At 45.6% G+C, this 24,619-nt stretch overlaps 1 protein-coding gene across 4 annotated transcripts in view; it reads right to left on the bottom strand.

The window, feature by feature from the left end:
- Nucleotides 1-200: 200 nt before the first annotated feature.
- The window catches only part of ICA1L (islet cell autoantigen 1 like), a 99,615-nt gene continuing 75,196 nt past the window's right edge, over nucleotides 201-24,619 (bottom strand). For 2 of the 4 annotated variants that reach the window (XM_033945790.1, XM_033945787.1), the window contains one exon: nucleotides 13,760-14,460. In XM_033945790.1, coding sequence (XP_033801681.1) covers nucleotides 14,345-14,460 — 116 coding nt within the window. In that variant the 3' untranslated portion in view covers nucleotides 13,760-14,344. Of the gene's footprint in view, nucleotides 3,536-12,085; nucleotides 12,707-13,759; nucleotides 14,461-24,619 lie in introns of those variants that run through there. The other 2 variants (XM_033945788.1, XM_033945789.1) reach the window with 2 other exon arrangements.

The raw sequence follows: 24,619 nt of genomic DNA, 5'->3' as shown, positions 1-24,619 counted from the left end.
GATCATTGGAACGAGCTGCCTCAGCAGGTGATTGAGGCCAACAGCGTGTCAGAGTTTAAGAAAAAATGGCATATTCACATGGGATCTATAGGGGAGTAAAAGTCAGGGAGTGGGTCATTGGTATGGGCAGACTCGATGGGCTATGGCCCTTTTCTGCCGTCAATTTCTATGTTTCTATATTTCATAGTTGTTTACATTGCTTATTTTTTTTTTCGGGGGGGGGGGGGGGGGCGGTTAAAAATAATTTTTATTGATAATGCAACCAAAATCACAGCAAGCAACAAAGGTGATAAGACAAAGTTATACAAAAACTGTGCAAACAATCCAGGAATGGCAACCGTAAACAAAGTAAGACAGCAAAGCCCAACCCACTAACACAAGATCCATGGTAAACAAGGGTACAATAGCAGAGCCTGGGGCGTGCCCCAGCAAACAATGGTGCAGTTACCCCCCCCTGGAGACCTAGCCAAGGCTGCAATAACAATTTTTAGTAGAAAGAACAGACCCCCCCTCACATACTCACATCCAAGTCAACATGCAGCAGCCAACCAAGTGTACCATACTAGCCACACCATATAATCCCCACACGTACTCCATCCAAACACACACCAATCACACCGGCTTGAGTAGGTAGTCAGCATGGGATTCCCAAGAGCCAGCCAATCAAGAGCTCGGCTGGTCCACGGAGTCATCCCCCGCAGCCTCCCCCAGGAACGTCCTCCACAAAAACACATAAAGGCATGTATCAATAGAGAATGCAGTCCTGTAGGTATGGATTTCAAAAGTGGCCATCTCGGTCATCAATTGCAAACAATGTGGAAAGGAAGCCGGTGTTTGCTCCACCCAATACCTGAGCAATAGTTTCTTCACCAACAGGAGTACACAAACTTCCTGAGTGGGAGAGTAAAGACCCCAGTTAGTAATTCCCTCCGATATCCCAACAACAGCAGACTGGGGTCTCGGGGAACCTGGCGCCCCACCAAGTCATCTAGAAAGGGGAGAACATGAAGCCATAGGGCCACATGAGAGCATTCCAAAAACATGTGAACGAGGGTTCCCTTGGTCTTCTGGCAATGTGAGGAGGTAGCATCAACCCACAAGCCCATAATCTTACCCCTAGCTCTTAGAGATATATGCACGGTGCAGGATCTTAAATTGCATTTCTCTAAGGTCTGTGGAACCCACTAAAAGAGAGAGATTAGCAAGGTGCTCCAAAAATTGGGCTCTGTCGAAGTCGACTGCGAGGTTCCGGGACCACTGACCAACCACCCTGTCTAGATATGGGGCCTTAGAGGCACACTTAAAAATTCCGTACCAGGTGGCTAACCGTTTCAACTGGGGAGGGACCAGTGCCAATTGAGTGTCTAAATTGCCTAAAGACCATTGGGCCCCCCCACTGGCGAACCAGGGATAAATAATGTCTGATTTGTAAATACACCCAAAATTGCATAGCCGGGAGCTCCCAAGCAGCCTGTAATTGAAAGAAAGTGGGGAAAACACCATACCCCCCCTCTGCAAGGTGCCGCAGACTGACACAGCCCTGGGACTCCCACTGTTGGAATCTCCAGATACCCATCCCCGGAGGGAAGGCCACACTGCCCACCAAAGGGAGGAAAGGGGATGCCTGAAAGAAACGCAGTTGCTATCTCCACCACCACCTCCAAGTCAGTCAGAGAGGTTTCAGAAAGTGGAACTGAGGACCGGCCATGGGCACTGCCTGTGGGGACACATGCAATAGAGATAAAAAGGAGTACTGCGCACACCACGCAGACATCCACTCACTAGGCAAAAATTTATAGCTGCCCCTAATGTAAAGGAGCCTATTCTAAATATAAAAGGATGTCGTCAGCGAACAGATTGAGGCAGCTCTTCCTGGTACCAATCTTGATGCCCAGAATAATAGGATCCAATCTAATTTTAACCACCAAGGGTTCGATCGCAAGGAGAAAAAGAAGCAGGGACAATGGGCAACCCTGACGCATGCCCCGTTCCAACGGGAAGGAAGGGGTAAGGTGACCATTAACACGAAGCCGAGCCTTGGGGAAAAAATAAAAACTACGCACCCACTCCAAGAAGGCAACCCCCCAGCCCATATTACCCCATGACACAGAAAAGGTATGACCAGGATATGCTATCAAAAGCCTTTTCCATGTCCAGGCCCACGAAAGCTGCCATGCTACCTCCCCCTCTCCTCGAATAAATAGCCATCAAGGCTGTAGTTAAGATTCATAGAGGCATATTTGCCAGGAACGAAACCCACTTGATCCTCGTGGATGAGGAGGTGCAGAAAGGTGTTCAAGCGTTTGGCCAGCAGAACTGCCAACAACTTTGCGTCCTGGTTAAGGAGTGATATGGGCCACAAGAGTGGCATCCTTACCCGGCTTGGGAAGGAGTATGACATGGCCCATATTGTACCTGTCCAGGCCCCTCTGGGAGTGCAGCATATTATAAGCTGTGCTCAGGGAAAGCGCGATGACATCTGACAAAATCTTGTAATATTCAGGCCCATAGCCATCAGATCCCGGGGATTTGGTAAGCTTAAGCCCTTTAATACCAATCTCCACCTCCTGTCGTGTAATGAGTGCGTTCAAACTCTGAATCTGATCAGGCTGAAGCCTAGGGAGTAAGATATCCTGGAAAAATGTATCCCAATCCGTCTCCACATAGGGCTTAAGGGCATACAAATCTTTATAGTAATTCACAAATTGCTGGTGGTCATGTGGGTATGACTATGCGAGTCAGTGATAGACATAATCACCTGCCATTTACGATATGGGTGAACGAGTCAGGCCAGTAAGCTTCCCATCCCATGTGTGAATTCTGTAGTGGTGAAAATAAATATCCCGTTTGGCGTGAGCCGTAAGAATAGCGCCAACCTGGAGACGAAGCTCCTGCAGTCGGGAGCGATCTGCGTCCAATAGGCTCCCCTGGTAGCATCTGCGTAGTTCTTGTAGCTCCCCAGACAACCCCTGCAGGTCTGCCTCCTGTTTCCTTTTTCTTCTCGCAATATAGGCTATAATAAAACCCCTTATGACTGCTTTCGAGGCCTCCCATAAGAGGCCGGGATCAAGATCCGGTGCATAATTAGTACCGTAATAATCCAGCCATTGAGCTCACAAATACTTATGGAAAGCCAGATCCTTGTATAAGTAGCAAGGGAAATGCCAGATCTGCTCAGAGGGGTCCGCCGTTATCTGAAGAGATAACACCACCGGAGAATGATCGGACAGCGGGACTTCTAAAATATCCATAGCATCCACCATAGGCAAGAGGGAGGGAGACAGGAGATAATCTAGCTGCGTATATAAATTGTGTGGGTTAAAGAAAAAAGTATAAGTATGTTCCGTTGGATGGAGCAACCACCATATATCCAGAAGCCCGAGTTGTTGGGTCAAAAAATTAACTCCTTTACAACTGTGGTCCTGCAGAAAACGTTTCGGTGGTGAACAGTCCAGAGTGGGATCAGCCGTGATATTGAAGTCCCCACCCAGGACTATTTGGTATCCCGGGTGTTGTGCCAGTCTTGCCAACAGCCCTAAAAAGAAATGATGACTATAAATGTTGGGGGCATATACATTACAAATTAGCAGTCTATGGCCCCAGAGTTCCCTGAGGACTATCACAAATCTACCCTCTTTGTCCTGAATGACTTTATGCATATGAAAGGGAAGTTGCTTGTGGATCAAAAAAGCTACCCCCTGTTGACGGCTGCTATAGGAGGAGTAATAGACTTCTCCCACCCAATCCCTTCTCAATTTCTCATGTTCTGCTTCCGTAAGGTGGGTTTCTTGGAGGAAGGCATGTCAATATGTTCCCTGCGAAACCATGTCAAGACCTTCTTTCTCTTAATAGGGGAATGGATCCTGTCCACATTAAGCGTGGATATTTTCAATTTAACCATACTCTACTGGGCTCACAATATAAGAGAAAAGGCGCCGCAGCCCTATATGTATTAGGAAAGAGACCCCCCAGCCAGGTCCCCCCTCCCAAGAAACAAAAAAGTGTGTGGTCCTGCATTCCCAGAGGACAGCTGTCTAGCGGCCCCGCACAAACTGCTATGGCACACCAAGCATAACCTAGCATTCTCAAGCCGCTATACATACTCCCCCATGCACTCCCTCCTCTCCCAGCCTTGACACCCCCCAAAATCCCACCATCTATTCAACTCAAACTCCACCCCAGAAACCAGAAAGAACAAGAGACTCCTGAACCCACACCCCCCCCCCCCATTAATAACAAAGAAATAAGTAAGCTGTCAAAGCTTGTCAGCACCAGAAATGTCCATCTCTGGACCCCAAGCCCAGCGCTGAGCAGGAGACGTCTGGTCAGAGCTTTATCATCACGTGAACCCCTGCTTATTTAGTTTTTACACAGAAAAAATTGGTTATGCACTTATCCTGGTATGCTCTTTTCCAGTAGATAAGAGAGACATTCTAGACAGATGTGTTGTGTCCCCATGGCCGCGTACCATCTGCAGAAGAAATCCGCTCTGCATTTTTTCTCTATACTTCACTGGGCTCCTTAGCTTCACCTACAGTTAATACCTAAGCACTGAGAGACACTAAATAAACATGAAATAGAGACACCTATGGCAATCACGTTTAGCAACAACCATTCTACTCAAGAAGTAACATTAGAACATTAACTGCAAACAGCCAACAAAGGCTTCAAAGGAGCTCAAACTACTCCTGCAGAAAAAGTAACATATTTATAATATTCTTCCCAGATCCCAAGGGCTGACAGTCATTCAAGAAACAACTTGGAGAAGCATAAACAGACTGAGACAGAAGGCAGGCACAGGGTGGAAGTCTAGAATGTCTCATCTAGCTACTGGAAAAGAGCTTACTAGGGTAAGTACATAATCTCTTTTTTCAGTGCAATAGATGAGACATTCTAGACAGATGGGACGTACAAAAGCAATTCCCAAAAAGCTAGGGCAGGCTTGCTGTGCTGGCCTGTAAGACCGAGGATCCAAAGGCAGAGTCATGTCTTGCTGCCACATCCATTCTGTAAAGCTTGGTAAACGTGTGTAGGGAAGACCATGCAAATCTTGGCAAACGTGTGTAGGGAAACCCCTGCAAATCTCCTCAGAAGAGACAGCTCTAGCTTTGGGCCATGAAGAAGCCACACACCTGGTAGAATGCGCCTTGACAGAAACAGGGGAATGTAGGCTGACGAAATGGCCCTATGGATCCATCTGGAAATCGTGGCCTTGGAACGGGAGCACCTCGCTTAACCGAATGAGTCATAAGAATAGCCTTACTGGGTCAGACCAATAGTCCATCAAGCCCAGTAGCCTGATATCACGGTGGCCAATCCAGGTCCCTAGTACCTGGCCAAAATCCAAGGAGTAGCAACATTCCATGCTACCTATCTAGGGCAGGCAGTGGCTTCCCCCATGTCTTTCTCAATAACAGACTATGGACCTTTCCTCTAGGAAATTGCCCAAATCCTTCTTAAAACCAGTACAAACAGATGGTCAGAGAGATGAAACTCATTAGTGATCTCCAGATAACGCAGAAGCACTCTGCGCACATCCAGTTTCTTCAACAGGCAATCTTGTGTCCTGGCTGAAAGGCAGGCAAACACACTTCCTGATTAACATGGAAAACCAAAACCATCTTTGGCAGGAAGGAAGGAACTGTCCGAAGGGAAACCCAATTCTCCGAAATATGGAGGAACAGTTCTCTGCAAGAAAGAGCTTGGAGTTCCCATACATTTTGCGCTAAAGTAATGGCAACCAGAAAAACCTTTTTCAGCATCAAATCTCAGAGGGAAGCATCTCGAAGGGGCTCAAAAAGAGCCTTAGTAAGGCTATACAGCACCAGATTAAGGTCCCAGGAAGGGAAAGGGTGCTTAAGTAGCAGTCTAACACAAAGAGCCCCCTTCAGAAATCTAATGAAATCAGGATGAGACGCCAACAAAGAGTGATGATCCTGGGACCTAAAACAAGACAGCCTGGCTACCTGAACCTAAAGAAATGCCACAGTAAGGCCCTTATCCCGGCCAGACTGAAGCAAGACGAGAATCACTAAGATCAGAATTGAAGAAAGGTCCACCTGGTCTTGAGCACAGCAATGTTGGAAGGCCTTAGCGTAAGCAGGAACTGTGGATGACTTCTTAGACTTGAAAAGAGTATCAATAACCACAACAGAATATCCTTTGTGTTCTAAGGCTGTGCACTCAAGAGCCATGCCGTAAGAGCAAAGCGAACCAGGTCTTCCATGCAGACTGGACCCTATGTAAGCATGTCCAGATGGGTACTCAGTAGAAGGCTGCAATCCCTGTTCAGATGCATCAGATCTGTGTACTACAGTCTGTGAGGCCAATATGGAGCCATCAGAATGACGCAGCCCAGATGGACTGCAATCTGCCGAATGACCCGGCCTATCATTGGCTAAGGAGAAAAGACATACAAGAGAATCTCCTGAGGCTGTAATAGTCGAGCAACTCGCTTCTGGGCTCGAATCTTCAACTGAAGAAGCGATCTGCTTCTTGTTTCTTGTTGTGGCCATGAGGTCGAAGCTGGGTTGACCCCCAGCATCACACTATGACTCAGAATGCTGCTGTGGACAGGACCCACTTGTTTGGATCCAGAGTCTATCTGCTGAGGAAATCTGCTTGAACTTTGTCAACTCCCACTACACGCGCTACTGTTAGCGCTTGGAGATGATGTTCCGCCCAAAGGAAAAGAAGGTGGGATTCCTAAGCCAGAGAGTCCCTCCCTGGCGACTGACGTAAGTTACTGCCATCGCATTGTTGGAGAAGACCCTGAACGCTTGGTCCTCCAGAGTCTTCTGAAATTGCATCAGAGCCAGCCAAATGGCTCTCGGTTCCAACTGGTTGATTGATCATTTCCTCTGAGAGGGCGTCCAACCCTTGAACAGGACAATGATTGAAGTGGGCTCCCTAGCCCTGAAGGCTGGCATCTGTCATCACCACGATCCAGGAGGCAATTCGCAGCAGTACGCCCCTACAGTGCAACTGTGAAAGAAGCCACCAATCCATGCTGGCCTGAGCTTCCACAGTCCAAGGCAGACAGACCTGTAAGGCATCTCTGTGCAGAGCCCAGCGAGAGTAAAGCATGAAGAGGACGCACGTGCGCCCTCACCCAAGGAACCACATCAAACATGGCAACCATGGACCCTAGGACCTGAAGATAGTCCCATGCCGAAGGAGCTGGCTGCTCCAGAAGGGAATAAATATGGGCACACAGTTTCTACCTACGGGCTTCTGGTAGATAGATGCGGCCCGCATCCATGTCTAAGAGGACTCTCAGATATTCCAGCAACAGCATGAGTGTCAGATTGCTCTTTCTATAGTTCACAATCCAGCTCAGGTCCTCCAGCACCTAGAGCATCTGCTTCACCGTGCGCCATCCCTAGGCCAACGAGGGAGCCCTGATCAGCCAGTCATCCAAATAAGGATGTACCTGCCGATCCATTTTCTGTAAGTAAGCTGTATAACTACCATCACCTTGGTGAAGGTATAGGGAGCCGTTGCCAGTCCAAAGGGCAGAGCCGAGAACTGGTAATGATGATCTAATACATGAAACCGTTAGAATTTGCAGTGGGCTGAAAATATCAGAATGTGCAAGTAAGCTTCCGTGAGATCCAGAGATGCAAGGAACTCTCCCATGGCCACTGCTGCAATAACAGATCGCATTGTCTCCATGCAAAAGTGCACAACCATGAGAGCCGCATTCAAGTGCTGAAGATCCAGAATAGGCCTCCAATCTTTGGAGCCTCTCTTTGATATGATAAGTATATAGAGTATCTGCCTGAGCTCGCAAGCTCAGGCAGCACCGTCTTTATAGCTTGAATATCCAGCAAGCGGTGAATAGTTACTTGAACCTTGAGTGTTCTGTCCGGCTGACTTGCAGGAGACTCCACAAACCAAGCTGTGAGAGACCAGGCAAATTCCAGCTTGTAGCCTGACCAAATAATGTCCAAGACCCACTGGTCAGATGAAATGTGAACCCAGGCAGGCAGGAATGCTGAGAGTCTGCCGTTGGCCTGGCTTCACTATGCGTTTTTGGCAGAGGACATGGAACGGGAGGTGGAGGGCTGGGATCGCCTGTAGCCAGCGTACCATTGCTGGGAGCCCTGGGAAAATCTCTAAGATGTGGCACTCACATACGGACGCCCACCACAGCATTCATTAGATTGTCCGGGTTCTTGCTAAACAAGAACTGCACAGTAAAGGGAAGTCTAGCCAAAGTAGCTTGGGAAGTGGAATCACCAGCTCTTTGCCTAATCAAGAGCATCCTACGGGCAGAAACCCAGCCAAAAGAAGTTAAGGAGGATCTACAGCCTCACTTTCCAGCATGTGCAGCTGCAAGAGAGACAGACATGTGTAGCAAAGTACACCGCCAAAGCAGCTTTTAATCCTAAAGCAGCTGAATCAAAGAGTCTCTGGAGGACCACATTCACACAGCAGTCCTGCATATCTTTAAGCATCAACCCCCTTCACTGGGTAGAAAGGTGCGCTTAGTCACCTGCACAACCAAAGAATCCACCCTAGGCTGACCCAGAAGCTGCTGGCATTCCTTTGGCAGAGGATACAAGCAAGACATGGCTTTTGCTATCCTAAGAGCACCTTCCAGAGAGGCATACTGCTCCGAGATTAGAATGCACATAGGGTGCCAGGGAAAGGAAGCAGACTATGAGCACACTCCACAAAGCCAGAAGACAGAAGTCGACAGAGCCAGCTGCAAAGACTCTGAAATAAGAACTGGCAAAGCTGTAGACTTAAATGCAGAACCGTGGGAATGTCCTCAGGTCCCAAACCCCTGAGGGATCCACAGATCCGGCACACAGTCCCTCGGCTCCCATTCCGGGAAGCGCTGCACCTGTAAATAAGGGGTCAGCAAGCTGATGATCATCATAAGGATCTCCTAGATCAGGATCAGGCAGCACAAGAACAGCAGCTGAGCTGAGGATATGCGCATAGAAGCAACACCACTGAGAGACACATCTGAGGCGGAGCGGAACTATGCAGGGGAAGAACAGTGACTTTAAAACTCATTCTACAACTGTTTCATAAATACTGTGCGCGCCTCTGGCTCCTGGGGCATAAAACTACCCTCAGATGAGTTAACTTTGTATTTCACATGGAAAGAGCAGCCCCAAGCCACCCTACTGGGCTAGCTGAGTGTGTTGTCACCTGCTTAAGCATGGTAGAGGCTATGTTTGGCCCTGCTACCTTTTCTGGCTGTAGCACATGGTGCAAGGATGCTCTTAAGGCACTAAATTTACACAATCCTGGCAAGAATTCACAGTAGGAGAGCCCAAGGATTCCATCCCAACAGGTTTTGAGGCAAAAATTGCAGTTTTGTAGAAGTAGGGAACTTTAGGAAAAAAGATTGCTAAAAATCCAAGATGGCCACCACTAAAAAATTTGTGACAAAATCACAATATTTTTCATATCAAACAAAGTGCAAAAATGGTGTTTTTAGGATTTTTCAGTTGAGGGGAACACAGGGGGGACATGCAGAAACCCTTAAAACTTTGATTTTCAAACCTCCCCCGATTCACCTCACAGACTGTGACAGCCTTTCCTCACTGTGATCTGTGCTGATAATACACCGCAGCCTGCCTCAGCTCTCTTACAGTAGCTGGACTTGGAGAATCACTGCCTTATGCTGGAAATGTCTCGTCGACACTGATCTTCAGGCTCCTAGTCAGACCCTATGCCTGACTGCACTTCCACCCCTGTGGACTGACGGACTCACTCAAGGAGGGGCAGAGATGAGAAGACACAGCCGAATCTCCTACAGATGCCCAACAGCCTGTGCTCGAACCTTTGTTCGGCAGAAGGAGAAAGATGGGGAAAGCCCCGAGCTCCTGTAAAGTAAATGCAGGCTAGCTGACAGGTACCTCCAGGGATAGGCCTGTCAGCTGCAGACCGAAGTCTGTGTGATCTCAATGCAGGCAAAGCTGAATAATTGCTCCAGCACAAGAAACCCTGAAAAAAGGGATGAAAAAACACTTAATAAAATAAAAGGTAGAAAGCAGAACAATCACACTCCTGCTGGCACACGTGCAGAAGGGAAAAACTGTAGACAGAGCTAAACTGCCCAGTGCAGTATAGCAGAGGAACAGAGAAAAAAATGCAGAGAGGATTCCTTCAGCAGATGGCACTTACCAATCTATCTAGAATGTTTCACTTATTGCACTGAAAACCAAGTTAGTTGTGTATAAAATGCTCCCAATTAGCAACAGGATACAAACCTTCAAAAATGGGTGATGTCATCCAATGGAGCCTATATAGGAAGAAATGTAGCTTAGAAGATTCCTAAAAGTTTTGCCTGATATAACCACTTTGTGCATTGCTTTCTGTGCTGCATCATGGCTCTTGAGTTCTTCAATTTATTCTAGACTTGTGTCCTGCTTTTCAGGGAGAACACCTGGCAAGCAAAATCACAAGTTCTCACAACTAGGAATTACTGGCCACAGATTCCTAAAGGGGGTTGTGAGAGAGTGCTGCCAATAGGCAGACACCAAAATTGTTTATGGAAGCAAGAATCCTCTCTCGATGAAGGCAACCTGCAAATTAAGAAAATAGCCCTAGGTGGGATATAGTTGGATTCTAAACCTCAGATTCTGGAGCACAGACTATCCAAACTTACTGTTGTGTTGGAGACTCCTTTTCCAAACAATAGTGAGATGTGAATGTATGGACTATAATCAGAGCTCTATAGATTTTCTCCATACAGGCTGACTTTAATAGGCTACAAATGCAGCCTTAACTCTGATATTTAGAGCCATGTCTGGACATTACCCTCAAAGGTCAGGTTTGCTTGGGCATAAGTAAAAGATATGCAGTTCATGGTTTGCAGTGGCAGTCCCAGGCTTACTGTGATGGTAAAAAAGTTGAGTGAACTTTTCTAAGGGATTTAGATTACTCTAAGGAGAAGGCCAACAATGCTTGTTTGTGATTTAACATGTACAAGACTATTGTGGGTGCTTGGCTTAGGGAAAGTGTTTAGGAGATTGACTGTTTAAAGTTGTATTTGCAAACCAACTTAGGAAAAAACTTTGAATTTGTGTGCAGAACAACCTTAGTTGTAGTTAGCAAAACTTCATGCAGGGCAGTAGTTAGTTACCAAGGCCTGGAGCTATGTCCAATCACAAGACAAAGCATTGCTGAACTATATTTGAATTTGAGTTGCCTCTCCATATTCTCTTTGATTAAAATGCTTAACTTTTAATAGAGTTTCTGTTTAGTGTTACTGAGTGCCAAGACTTCTCACTTGTCCTTAGTTCTTGCCTTTGTTCTCACTATATATAAAACAAGGTGGAAGGGATACTGTTCAAATGTGTTTCAGTAACTAAATTGGATCATAATGCTTTATTTTTAATCAAATGTCAGCTCAATGTGCGGCGGCTGCTAAGAAAGCAAATAGAATGTTAGGAATTATCAGGAAAGAAATGGAAAACAAAGATGAAAATGTTATAATGCCCTTGTATCTCTCTATGGTACGACTGCACCTCAAATACTGTGTGCAGTTCTGGTTGCTAAAAAAGATATAGAATTAGAAAAGGTGACAAAAATGATAAAAGGGATGAGACGGCTTCCCTATGAGGAAAGGCTAAAGGGCTAGGGCTCTTCAGCTAGGAGAAGAGACGACTCAGGTGATATGATAAAGTTTCATAAAATAATGAGTGGAGTGGAAAGAGTAGGTGTGAATCGCTTGTTCACTCTTTCCAAAAATACTAGGACTAGGGGACATGCAATGAAGCTACAAAGTAGTTGATTTAAAACAAACCAGAGAAAATATTTCTTCACACAACATGTAATTAAACTCTGGAATTTGTTGCCGGAGAATGTGGTGAAATCAGTTAGCTTAGCGGGATTTTAAAAAGGTTTGGATAATTTCCTAAAAGAGAAGTCCATAGGCCATTATTGAGATGGCTTGAGGAAATTCACTGCTTATTCCTAGGATAAGCAACATAAAATCTGTTTTACTACTTGGGACTAGAGAATGACACGGGGACAAATTTTCCTACGAGTTTTGTCGCTGTCCCTATTCCATTCTTGTAAGCTCTGCCTTAATCACACAAGCCTCGAACACATGATTTTAAAGTGTTTCAGGCTTATGCAGATGAGGACAGAGCTTGCAGGAATGGGGCAGGGACAGGAAAAGAACTGAAGGGATGGTGAAGGGATGGAAAATATTGTCCCTGTGTCATTCTCTACATGGGTTCTGAGTTGGCCACTGTTGGAAACAGGACACCGGGCTTGATGGACCTTTGGTGTGTCCCAGTATGGCAATTCTTTTCTACTATTTCTCTCGGGTGGCATGATCGTTTAGATGAGTGAATGAAACAAGACATAACCAAAGTGATCACTAACCACAATTCCTCTATTTGTGCATTTTGGGGAAGGGAGGAAAAGGCTTGTATATTGCTTATTTGTAGTTTTACAACCAAACTCAAAGTGGTTTACAAACAGGTACTTCAAGCAATATCTCTCTCTGTCCCAGTGGGCTCACACTCTATCTAATGTAACTGGGCAGTGAAGGATTATGTGACTTGCCCAGGGTAGGAACCCACAACTTCAGGATGCTGAGGCTGTAGCTCTAACCATTATGCCACACTCTCCTCCCAATTCCTACTCCAAACACATCCTGCTATGTCTCCAGATCCACAGACCAACTGGCTTTCAGCCTAAATGAAAAGATGTTTTATGGCTGCATAAATATCTAAGGAAGGAGAAAGGAGACACTGTTTTAGCAGACCACAACGAAGTGAGTTTGTGAATATTTACGGTCTCAGTGCTATTTTGAACATTAACGATATTTTGTTGGATTGACATTATAAGAGATGCTCAGGTATGTGAACATATTGGAGCAAATTCTATAAACGGCATCCTGACTGTAGGTGCCTTACCGCTCTCTAACCAGCCAATTGGGACACACTTTAAAAATACATCCCAAGGCAGGCTGCCTACACCATAGGCATCTGTCGTGGTTGAGGGAGATGCGTAAGGACACTTAAGCTTGTTGGATGGGTGGGGGGTGTTCTGGCAGAAAGGAGTGGGCATCCCTCCTGCCTACCACGGTTGGGTGGGGGAGAGCGCTTGGGGGTGGGCAAGAGGAATTTGGTACTCCTCCTGCTGGGGGTTGCTTCAGGGGGGGGGGACTTCTGGCAGGAGGAATTGGGCACATTGAAAAACAAGGAACCCCCGATATAGGTACTTGCCAAAACAAAGCTATGTTTGGGTCAGCAATAAAATTTATAACCAGTGCATGGCTCCAGCGCCACCATTATCTCCTTTGGCTATCCCCATTTTGCTGTTTGTGCTTACATTAATATCTACTCCAGCCAAACAACTAAGAAATTCCTTAAGGCACCACACTAAACATTAGAAACTAATACTTCAATGTTAAATGTTTCCCTATATTTCTGTACTCTCACAAGCAATTACATGTTCTTCAATTTCACTACACTTCCCCCTCTGTATTTGCGAATTCCGTATCTATGGATTCGCTTATTCGCGGGTTTAGATCAAAAAATACATTTTCATTTTTCAGGCTATTTTAAGCCTGAAAGCTCCCCCCTTAAGCCTTACCTGGTGGTCTAGCGGGTTTTCAGGGCAGGAGCAATCTTCCCACACTCCTGCCCTGTGCAGATCGCTCACAGGAAATGGCTCAAGAAACTACGGGAGCTCAAGGCAGCCATTTCCTGTGAGCGAACTGCACGGGGCAGGAGCGTGGGAAGATCGCTCCTGCCCTGAAAACCCGCTAGACCACCAGGTAAGGCTTAAGGGGGGAGTTTTCAGGGCTTAAAATAGCCGGGGGAAGCGGGCTAGAGGCAGAACCGGCCAGAATATTATTTGTGTTTTTTTAATATTCGCGGGCCGGCTCTGCCCTGAACCCCCGCGAATACGGAGGGGGAAGTGTACTCCCAAAAAATAAACAAACTAGTGTTCTATTGTCAGGTTTGTGCTGGGAATATAACTATTCAAAAAGGCATCAAAGCTGACATGAATTTTTTCAGAAAACTTGGTCCCAAATCTAATCCTTGAACACTCTGGACACGTGATTTTTGAGAATAGATTTATGCAAATGTGTTAGAAATACTCATTCTCCCGGTATAGGTGCTTTAGCGATAGTCAAGGAATGAACTTGAAACCTTTTAATAACTAAAGCTGATTCTTTAAAGGTCAGTGCAAATTTCTAATCATTCAGCCACCCTGAATGCATAGGTGAGCAAGATAATCATTGTGAGGGCTACACTCATGGTGGCTGGTAAAGGATTAGAATTCATCTCTATAAAGGTTTCAAAGAAAAAGTGTACTTCAAGGCCATAGTAGTGACATACAAGCTATCCACCCAAACTCAAGCACTCAGCAGGTCATCATCCAAACGTCCAATGGCATCTGGGTTTGAAAGAGGATCCAAGTCTGCAAACAGGTTGAACCAGGCTGACATGTCTGAATTACTGCTCTTCAGGGCTTGAAAGGGAGGAAAGAAACAAAAAATTATATAGAACAAGGATGGACAATTAAAACACCCCAGACTATATAGATGTATTTTAGATATTTCACAAAACAATCATTTTGCTGATGCAATAATTACAGCTATTCCAAAGCTTAATAAAGATCCTCAGTTAGAACAGAATTATAGACCCATCTCACTTTTAAAGACTGATTATAATATTTATGCTAAAATCCTATCTAATAGATTTTTCAAAGTTATAGGTAAGAACATAAGAACTGACGCTACAGGGTCAGACCAGCGGTCCATCATGCCCAGCAGTCCGCTCACGCAGCAGCCCTCTGATCAAAGACCAGTGCCCTGACTAAGACTATCCATATCAGCGTACGTCCTTGTTCAGCAGGAACTTGTCTAACTTTGTCTTGAATCCCTGGAGGATGTTTTCCCCTATGACAGACTCATAGGCATTTCCTTAGTCATCTTAACAGACAATTGTGTGAGTGTACTAGCATGACAGAGTAGCCCTTTGAACACATCCCAAATTCCTCCCTAAACTACAAACAATCCAAAATACAGCTCTGAGACTCATCTACTCATTGAGGAAACATGATCATATCACAGAGGCTTACATCAACTCACACTGGCTACCAATCCAAGAAAGAATACTATTTAAATTCTACTGCATGATATTCAAAACCCTAAACGGAAACAGCCCATCCTACCTAAACAACCGCCTCATCCAAGCAACCTCAACCAGACAAAGAAAAACGCACTCCCCATTCACACCTCCCCCGATCAAAGAAGTAAAACGGACAAAACAATACGATGGCCTCCTAGCCACTCAAGCCGCAAAACTAGATAACCGAATCTCCAACCTACTGTTAACCACCCCAGACTACAAGTTTTTCAGAAAAGAAATAAAAACTATACTCTTCAAGAAATTCCTGAAACAGTCCTAACTTCACTAACTCTTAACAACTCTAGAAATGACAATTGTTCTTCCATTGTAACCCCCATTTATATATCTTTTGCCTTGAACCGCAAGGTAATGGCGGAATAGAAATCTCTAATGTAATGTAATGTAATGTAAGTAGTCTCAAAATGCCAGTTCAACTACTCCATCGTTTTGCTTGTTTTCTTTCCAAAGCTACCTTCCCCCTTTCTGGAGAAGTAGCACTTTATATAGGTTTGCCATGCTATGCGTGTATATATAATACTATGTTTGCCAAGCTATGTTGGACAAAGGGGCTGAGAGGGACTTTTTGGACAAAGGGACTGGGAGGGAACTTTTAAACAAAAGGGTTGAGTGGAAATCTTCAGAAAAAAGGCCCACAGATGCAATGCAGGGGCCCAGTGCACAAACGAGCCTAACAGGCATGGTTGAAAGAGAACAATGGGAGCAAGAGGACCATCCAAAAAAGGAGATACTGGATGGGGGCAAAACGGACACGCCACGGGAGGTGGATGACCGGGTAAAGGCAAGCCAGGTGGGAGCGCCGAGCCATGGAAAGAAAACAGCAGGGCGGGCGACAAATCAGGACCTATATTGCCTCTACACAAATGCGAGGAGCCTCAGGGCCAAAATGGGAGAGCTGGAAATTATAGCCAGTCAAAAAGCCCTGGACATAATTGGAATCACAGAAACGTGGTGGGCTGATGATAATAAATGGGATGTGGTCATACCAGGGTACAAACTTTACAGGAGAGACAGGACACACAAGAAGGGTGGAGGAATAGCGCTATACATAAAAGACTCCATACCCTCAACCAAAATGGAAACAGCAGTAAGGTCGGAAGGCTTGGAATCAATATGGGTTAAGCTACCAGGAGGATCTGGAGCAGACATCAAATTGGGTCTATACTATCGTCCGCCTGGCCAATCGGAAGAAATCGACCGGGACCTGGAGACGGAACTGCGGCAGGTATGCAAGAATGGAAGTGTGGTGGTGATGGGAGACTTCAACTACCCTGGGATAGACTGGAGTATCGGGCACTCAAGTTGCGAGAGAGAGACCAAATTCCTGGAAGCCACGAGGGACTGCTTCCTGGAACAGCTGGTCATGGAACCTACACGAGGAGAAGCTACTCTTGATCTAATCTTCAGTGGACTGGGGGGACCTGCAAAGGAAGTAGCGGTATTAGACCCACTGGGAAACAGCGATCACAACATGATCCAATGCAGACTAGAACTGGGATCATCCAGGGTGAAAAGAACCACAACAACAGCGCTCAACTTCAGAAAAGGGAATTATGATGCAATGAGGAAAATGGTGGGGAAGAAACTCAACGGCAGCACAAGGAAGGTAGAGTCCATAGAAAGCGCCTGGACCCTGCTCAAGCGTACGGTGCACGAAGCACAGAACCTGTACGTCCCCAGGTTCAGAAAAGAGTGCAAGAAAAATCGAATAAAGAACCCAGCATGGATAACGGCAGCTGTAAAAAAGGCGATCAGTAACAAGAAAGCATCGTTCAAAAAATGGAAACAGGATCAAACGCAGGCCAACCAAAAGGAACACAAGGAAAGCCAGAAGGAGTGCCACCGAGTGGTTAGGAGAGCAAAGAGGGAATATGAAGAGAGACTAGCGGGAGAGGCAAAAAATTTCAAATCATTCTTCAGGTACGTAAAGGGGAAGCAACCAGCGAGGGAGGAAGTGGGGCCCTTGGATGATGGGGATAGAAAGGGAGTAGTGAGGGAGGAAAAAGAAATAGCTGACAAGTTAAATGACTTCTTTACATCGGTCTTCACGAGGGAGGACACATCCAACATTCCGGAACCAGAGGAAATAGAAAATGGAGATCAAGATAACAAGCTGGTCAAATTAGAGGTGAGCCAGGAGGATGTCCTCAGGCAGATAGACAAGCTAAAGAGCGACAAGTCGCCAGGTCCGGATAGCATTCACCCAAGGGTGCTCAAGGAATTAAGGAATGAAATAGTAGAGACACTTCAGCAAATATGCAACCTATCCCTAAAAACTGGAGAGATCCCGGAGGACTGGAAAATAGCTAATGTCACGCCCATCTTCAAGAAGGGTTCGAGGGGCGACCCGGGAAACTATAGGCCGGTAAGCCTCACATCGGTCCCGGGAAAGATGATGGAGGCACTGATTAAGGACAGCATCTGTGACCATATCGAAAAAAATGGACAGCTAAGGTCGAGCCAGCATGGGTTCTGCAAGGGTAGGTCGTGCCTCACAAACTTGTTGTACTTCTTTGAGGGGGTAAACAACTAGGTGGACAAAGGAGAACCCATAGACATAATTTACCTAGACTTCCAGAAAGCCTTCGATAAGGTACCACATGAGCGGTTGCTCAGGAAGCTATGGAACCATGGGGTGCACGGGGAGGTCCACCGATGGATCAAAAACTGGCTGGCAGACAGGAAGCAGAGGGTTGGTGTAAAGGGCCATTACTCGGACTGGCAAGGGGTCACGAGCGGGGTTCCTCAAGGATCGGTGCTGGGACCGCTCCTGTTTAACATATTCATTGACGACCTGGAGGCGGGAACAAAATGCGAGGTCATCAAATTTGCAGATGACACCAAACTATTCAGCAAGGTTGAAACCACGGTTGACTGCGAGAATCTCCAAAGGGATCTTACGACATTGGAAGAATGGGCGAAAAAGTGGCAAATGAGCTTCAATGTAGGGAAATGCAAGGTCATGCATATAGGGAGAAGGAACCCGATGTTCACTTACAAAATGGGGGGATCAATGCTAGGGGTCAGTAATCTGGAAAGAGACTTGGGAGTGATGGTAGACACGACATTGAAGGCGTCGGCACAATGCGCCACAGCCTCGAGGAAAGCAAACCAAATGTTAGGTATCATTAAGAAGGGTATCTCGACCAGAACGAAGGAAGTCATCCTGCCACTGTACCGGGCTATGGTGCGCCCGCATCTGGAATACTGTGTACAGTACTGGTCACCGTACCTCAAAAAGGACATGGCAATGCTTGAGGGAGTCCAGAGAAGAGCAACTAAACTGATTAAGGGTATGGAAAACCTTACATACACTGACAGACTGAAGAAGCTGGGGCTGTTCTCCCTGGAAAAGCGGAGACTCAGAGGAGATATGATAGAGACCTTCAAGATCCTGAGGGGCATCGAAAAGGTTGACAAAGACAGATTTTTCAATTTGAAAGAAACCACAAGAACAAGGGGTCACTCGATGAAATTGAAGGGGGACAGGTTTAAAACAAACGCAAGGAAGTACTTTTTCACACAGAGGGTGGTGGACACATGGAACACCCTTCCGGAGGCCGTGATAAGAAATAGCACAGTACAGGGTTTCAAGGATGACCTGGATAGGTTCCTGGAAGACAAAGGGATTGAGGGGTACAGATAAGAGCAGTGGAAGGTTTAGAGATAACTGTAGAGGTAGGCAATAAAATTAGTCAGGGACCGCTGACCAGGCAATATGCCTGATGGGCCGCCGCGTGAGCGGACCGCTGGGCTGGATGGACCTCTGGTCTGCCCCGGCGGAGGCGACTACTTATGTACTTATGTACTTATGTTAACCACACTTATAATGCAATGTTTGTCATGCTGTGTCTCACCATACCATGCCATGTTTGTTGACTTTTGCCATCCCTGTCAGACAATGTACTGCCATGCCATGTTTGCCAACACCTTGTATAAAAACACTTTAATATGTATGTAAACTTGTAACCTCTTCTGAGCTCCCTGGGAGGACGGGATATAAATGGATATAAAACCAAATAAATAAATAGGTGATTTCAGAGAGCTGGAAAAACAAACGATAAGTGTCTACTCCATCCTATCTTGGCCTTATCCCTGGACACGGAGAAGGTTTTAGTAGAGGAGAACAGACATACTTATTTCAGACTTTACAGTGGTTTGGGGCACACTCATTCTTCTGCCCCCATATTCATGCAAGCAGGCTGCTTGTGTTTTAAGTTTATATTCCTACGTGTCTTCAGTTATTTCAATCTGAATCACAACTCCGTAGATATAAACTCTTGTGTTTTAAGTTTAAGCATTGCCTCTTGCAGATTCTAGTCCCTGTGCATTTAATTAGGATAGGACTAATAAATTATATAATTGTAGTTCTCTTTGTGAGAGGCTTTTTCAGACCAGCTGGACAACTCCCTGTGTATTATGGGATGCTTTCTACTGGTTGCTTGCTCTCTAGTAGAGAATGTCACAGGGACAAATTTGTCCCCGTCCCTGCAGAAGCTCAATTTTTCCACGAGTTTTGTCATTGTTCCTGTCCCATTCCTGTAAGCTATGCCTTAACCGCACAAGCCTCAAACACTTATGATTTTAAAGTGTTTGAGGCTTGTGCAAATGAGGATGGAGCTTGCAGGAATGGGGCAGGACAACCAAATAGTAGGAGGCAAATGAGATGTGAAAAGTTCAACCAAACAGATGCTTTAACTATAAACAATGTAAATCTTAAAACCATAAATCAAATGTTCAGGCTCTGAACCCAGCCCCCCTCATTCCCTGCCAGGCTCTGCACCCAGCCCCCTTCCCTCCCTGCCCTACCAGGCTTTGAACTAAGGTCCCTTCCCTGCCAGGCTCTGCACCCAGCCCTCTTCCCTCCCAGGCTCTGAACTCAGCCCCCTTCCCTGCCAGGCTCTAATCTCAGCCCCTTTCACTCCCTGCCAAGCTCTGCACCCAGCACCCTTCCCGCCCTGCCCTACCAGGCTCTGAACTCAGCCCCCTTCCCTGCCAGGCTCTGCACCCAGCCCCCTCCTTGCCAGGCTCTGCACCCTGTCCCACCTTCCTTCCTTGTACCCTCTTCCCCCTCTAGTTGTGTAGTGGTAGGCCAAGACAGGAGGGATCCCTCCTGTTTTCCATCCAATACAAACAATTTTTTACCCCTCCCCTGCGTACCTTTTCCCTGGTGGTCCAGCGGTGTATGGGCAGCTTTCCACGCTCAAGCCCCTCCTTCTGATCTTGCAGCCAGCAGCCAGTGGTGCCAGCCGGGCTGGCAGGCTGGAACAAGATTTTTTAGCTCTTGCCTGGCCCTGCGCTGCTCCCTGAATGGCTGCCGCGAACAGCGCAGGGCTGAGCGGGAGCTCGAAAAGCTCTTTCCTGCCTGCTGGCCTGGGTGCGCTGCTGGCTGCGAGATCGGAAGTAGGGGCTAGAGCACGGAAAGCTCACTTCTCTTGCCCATACACCACTGGACCACCAGGGAAAAGGTACGCGGGGGGAGGGGTAAAAAATTGTTTGTATCAGCCGGGACGGGAGACAAGAGGGATCCCTACTGTCCCGGCCTAATGGCAGGCTTGAAGCAAGTCCAGGAAGGTGTCAGGTGGTCACCGGGTGATGACCCGAATATAGTACGAGATCCCCATTTTTGGGCCATTTTTTGAACCAAAAATTTCATCCTATATTCGAGTATATACAGTAATTTGATTTCACAGTTCAAGGGCTTTTTTTGATCACCTCAGCTTTCCCGCGGTGTATTTTTGAACGTGTATTGGCGTGCGATGAACTCAACACTGTCACCCTAGCCTTTCCATTTTTTAATTTTGTAACCCGTTTTGGGTTTTCACAAAATCAGCTCTATTTTTTTGCTATCCATTTGATTTGTTCACATTCGCTGGGTTTTATTTTACATTTCTGAGCCAGCCTTGGGCCTTATGATACTTTATTGCTAGCCCTTGTCTAATTTGTACATTTTGCCTTGATTTTATCATTTTAAATCTAGTTAGGGTTTTTTTTAAGTTCAATCGAATACATTGGTTTGCTTCACTATGCAATGAAGGTATTATTTAGTTGTTTCACCGCATCCACTTGCATATATCAAAGCTACACTTTTGTTCTTGTTTTTAGTTTTTGTCATTCCATAGCCATTAGTTACCTTTGGGAATTCAGAGTTTCGTTAATTAGGTTTAACGTTCTTGCCATCATGCCTGTTTGGTAGATTTTTTTAGCAAAACAACAAAAAGATTGTGGAGCAGATCGGAGTCTTGTGAGTTGTGCTGCTTGTTTGTAGCCTCTTAACTAGTTGGATTTTTTTGTGACTTATGTTTTTATATTTAAGACAGCCATGGACCCTATAAGACCCCTGAAGAAGGCATTTTATTATGTTGGGTCATTTTTATTGTATACATTATTTGGTTTCTATCCTGTGGGTCACTTGTGACTGTATACAGTATACCCCTGCGAATTTGCGGTTTGCGATTAGCGAATTCACTCATTCACAGTTTTCTCTGACCGCCTCTTCCTGGACTTCACCGTGCGCATCCATATTGCAAAACTGACCTGAGCATCAAGTGCTGCACTGCTCAAACTCGTGGTTAGAAGAAATCACAGTAGGGAAGCAGGAATCCCAGTGGAGGAATTTGCAACTAAAGTCAGGTGAGGCATTAGGAGTCCAAACAAAACAAGAGAGGACTGTTCATCTTTTACAACCTTATTTTCTCAACACCCGCTACCGCCCCTATAGCCCTCTCCCACTTCCAATCCCTACTCATAAACCGCATACGGTTTTTCAAAGTTCGCGGGTGCTCCTGGAACGGAACCCCCGTGAATTTCGGGGGAGGACTGTACACCCTTTGTGGATTGTTTTTAAGTTATTTGGATGCTTATTAAACTATAAACCGGTACATCCAACTTTCTGTTCCACAATCTTTTTGTTGCTTTGCTGCTTCATTTTATTTGTGGAACCTTTTGGTGCTATTTGGATTTTGTTGTTATGCTCCGCTGTTGCTTGGCATTATGGCATTAATGAGTCTACCGTTAGATACATAAAGGAGAATAAAAAAGCAATCTGTGAAGCTGTTGCAGCAGCTATTCCTACAGGTGCGAAGACATTACATGTTGTACGAGATGTCAATTTCTCTTGTATGGAAGCTGCAACATCTCTGTGGGTGCAGGATTGCTACAAGAAGAGAATTCCGGTAGACTGTGATGATAAGAGGAAAGGCAAAATATTTAGCGAACTAATTTAAATCATCCTTAGGTTATGTTATTTTTAATCTTTTGTTCACTGCATTGAACTTTCAGTTTTGCGGTTTATAAGTACGATGTTATGTTATGTTTGTATGATAACTTGAGGAGCAGGGAAGGCGGAGCATCACAATGCATCGACTTTCTGGCCAGTAAAGGGTGGTTTGATAAATTCCTTCACAGGTAAGGCCTGCATAATGTGAGTGGCAGGAGAAGCAGCATCTGCCAACCAAGAGGCAGCTAGAGAGTTCCCTGCTATCTTTAAGGAAATTATTGAAGAGAAGGGATATACCTGAGCAGGCATTCAATGCCGATGAAACTGCTCTCTTTTGGAAGAAAATGCCACAGAGGACTTTCATTAGCAAAGAGGATAAGTGAGGACCAGGTTTCAAGGCTGCAAGGGATAGAGTAACCATGCTGCTTTGTGCAAATGCAGTAGGCCAGGGGTGTCCAATGTCGGTCCTCGAGGGCCGCAGTCCAGTCGGGTTTTCAGGATTTCCCCAATGAATATGCATGAGATCTATTTGCATGCACTGCTTTCAATGCATATTCATTGGGGAAATCCTGAAAACCCGACTGGACTGCGGCCCTCGAGGACCGACATTGGACACCCCTCCAGTAGGCCATATGATAAAGCCAACACTGATTTATAAAGCAGTGAACCCCCGAGCCTTGAAGGGAAAAGATAAGTTCCAGCTGTCTGTTTATTGGATGAGCAACAAGAAGGCTTGGACAACCGGAGCACTGTTCCTACAGTGGTTTCATCAGTGTTTTGTGCCTGAAGTAAGAAAATACCTAGCCAATAAAGGAATGGAATTCAAGGTTCTGTTGATATTGGACAATGCCCCTGGACACCCAGACCCACCTGAGTTCCACATTGAGGGTGTTGAGATTGTTTATCTGCCCCCCAACACAATGTCTCTCATCCAGCCTCTCGACCAGGGGGTAATTAGGACATTCATGGCATACTACACAAGGTATTTATTGGAGAGGATTGTGCATGTGATGGACGAAGGCCCAAACGTGGATAACATTATGAAAAAATGGAAGGACTTCACTATTGCCGATGCCATCAATATTATTGAAAGAGCAGTGAAAGCTGTCAAGCCAGAGTCAACTTGTGCTGGTAGAATCTTTGGCCTGAATGTGTAAAAAGGGAGAACACTGTCAATATCACAGAGCCTGTCAAAGAAATTATGGAAGACATCATGGATTTGGCAAGGCAGGTAGGTGGGGAAGGCTTTGAAGATATGGATATGGAGGATATTCAAGACTTAACAGACACCAGAGCAAAAGAAGTTAAGGAAGATGACCTAATTGACCGGACTACTCCTGATGGAGAGGCAATACCAGATGAAGAGGAAGGAGTAGAAGAAGAATAAGTGCCAGAAGACAAGTTTACAGTGGATAATATTGCAGCGGGCATACGCAGGTTCAATGATTCAGTCGACTTTTTCTATGACATCGACCCATCCATGGTACATGCATTAAAGATGAAGGAGTTAGCAGAAGCAGCGATTTCTACATACAAAAATATATATAAAGAAATGATGAAGCAGAAGAGCCAGACGGAAATCATAATGTATTTCCAAAAGAAACCTAGAGTCACTTACTCTCCATACACCTTTTCCACCCATGAGGAGGCATCCCCCTCGTCTCTTCATCATCCTCCTACACCTGTACTGCATACTGAAGATCCACTTCCACTGCCTGAGGAGGGACCTGGTGCTCACTTATCCTCTTTTTCTCCTCCTGCACTGCATGCAGTACATGTACTAGACGATGAGGAGGAAGACACCGACTGAGTAAGAGTTAATTACATGTACTCTATACAGTACTGGTTCACCCATGTTTAATGTACAGCACTTTTATTCAAAAGCTGCAATAAATGTTTTCAACTTAAATCGTGAATCTTGGTTTTTTTTTTTTTTGTTATTTGCAGTTTCTCAATATTTACTATGGTTTTTAATAGAAAACCGCAAATAACATATGAAAAATTATTTGCAGTTTTTCTGTATTCGCTGTCTTGCTATTCCTCTATCACTGTGAATACAGAGGGAGAAGTGTATGCTTATATATTGTTCATTTGATTTTATTGCTGCAACTAGTCTTATTTTTACATATTGGTTTTGTTTTACAGTTTTTAGTTTACACTGAGGGTAATCTCCCAGTCGCTTCATTGCAATTAATTATACGCATTTAAGCAATGCTATGGTCCCATAAGTCTTTGATTTAGTTTTTCCATAGTCATCAGC

Source organism: Geotrypetes seraphini, chromosome 5 (assembly GCF_902459505.1).
Source record: "Geotrypetes seraphini chromosome 5, aGeoSer1.1, whole genome shotgun sequence".
NCBI lineage: Eukaryota > Metazoa > Chordata > Amphibia > Gymnophiona > Dermophiidae > Geotrypetes > Geotrypetes seraphini.
Note: the sequence above shows the minus strand (reverse complement) of the source record. Positions and strands in the feature narration are given on the sequence as shown.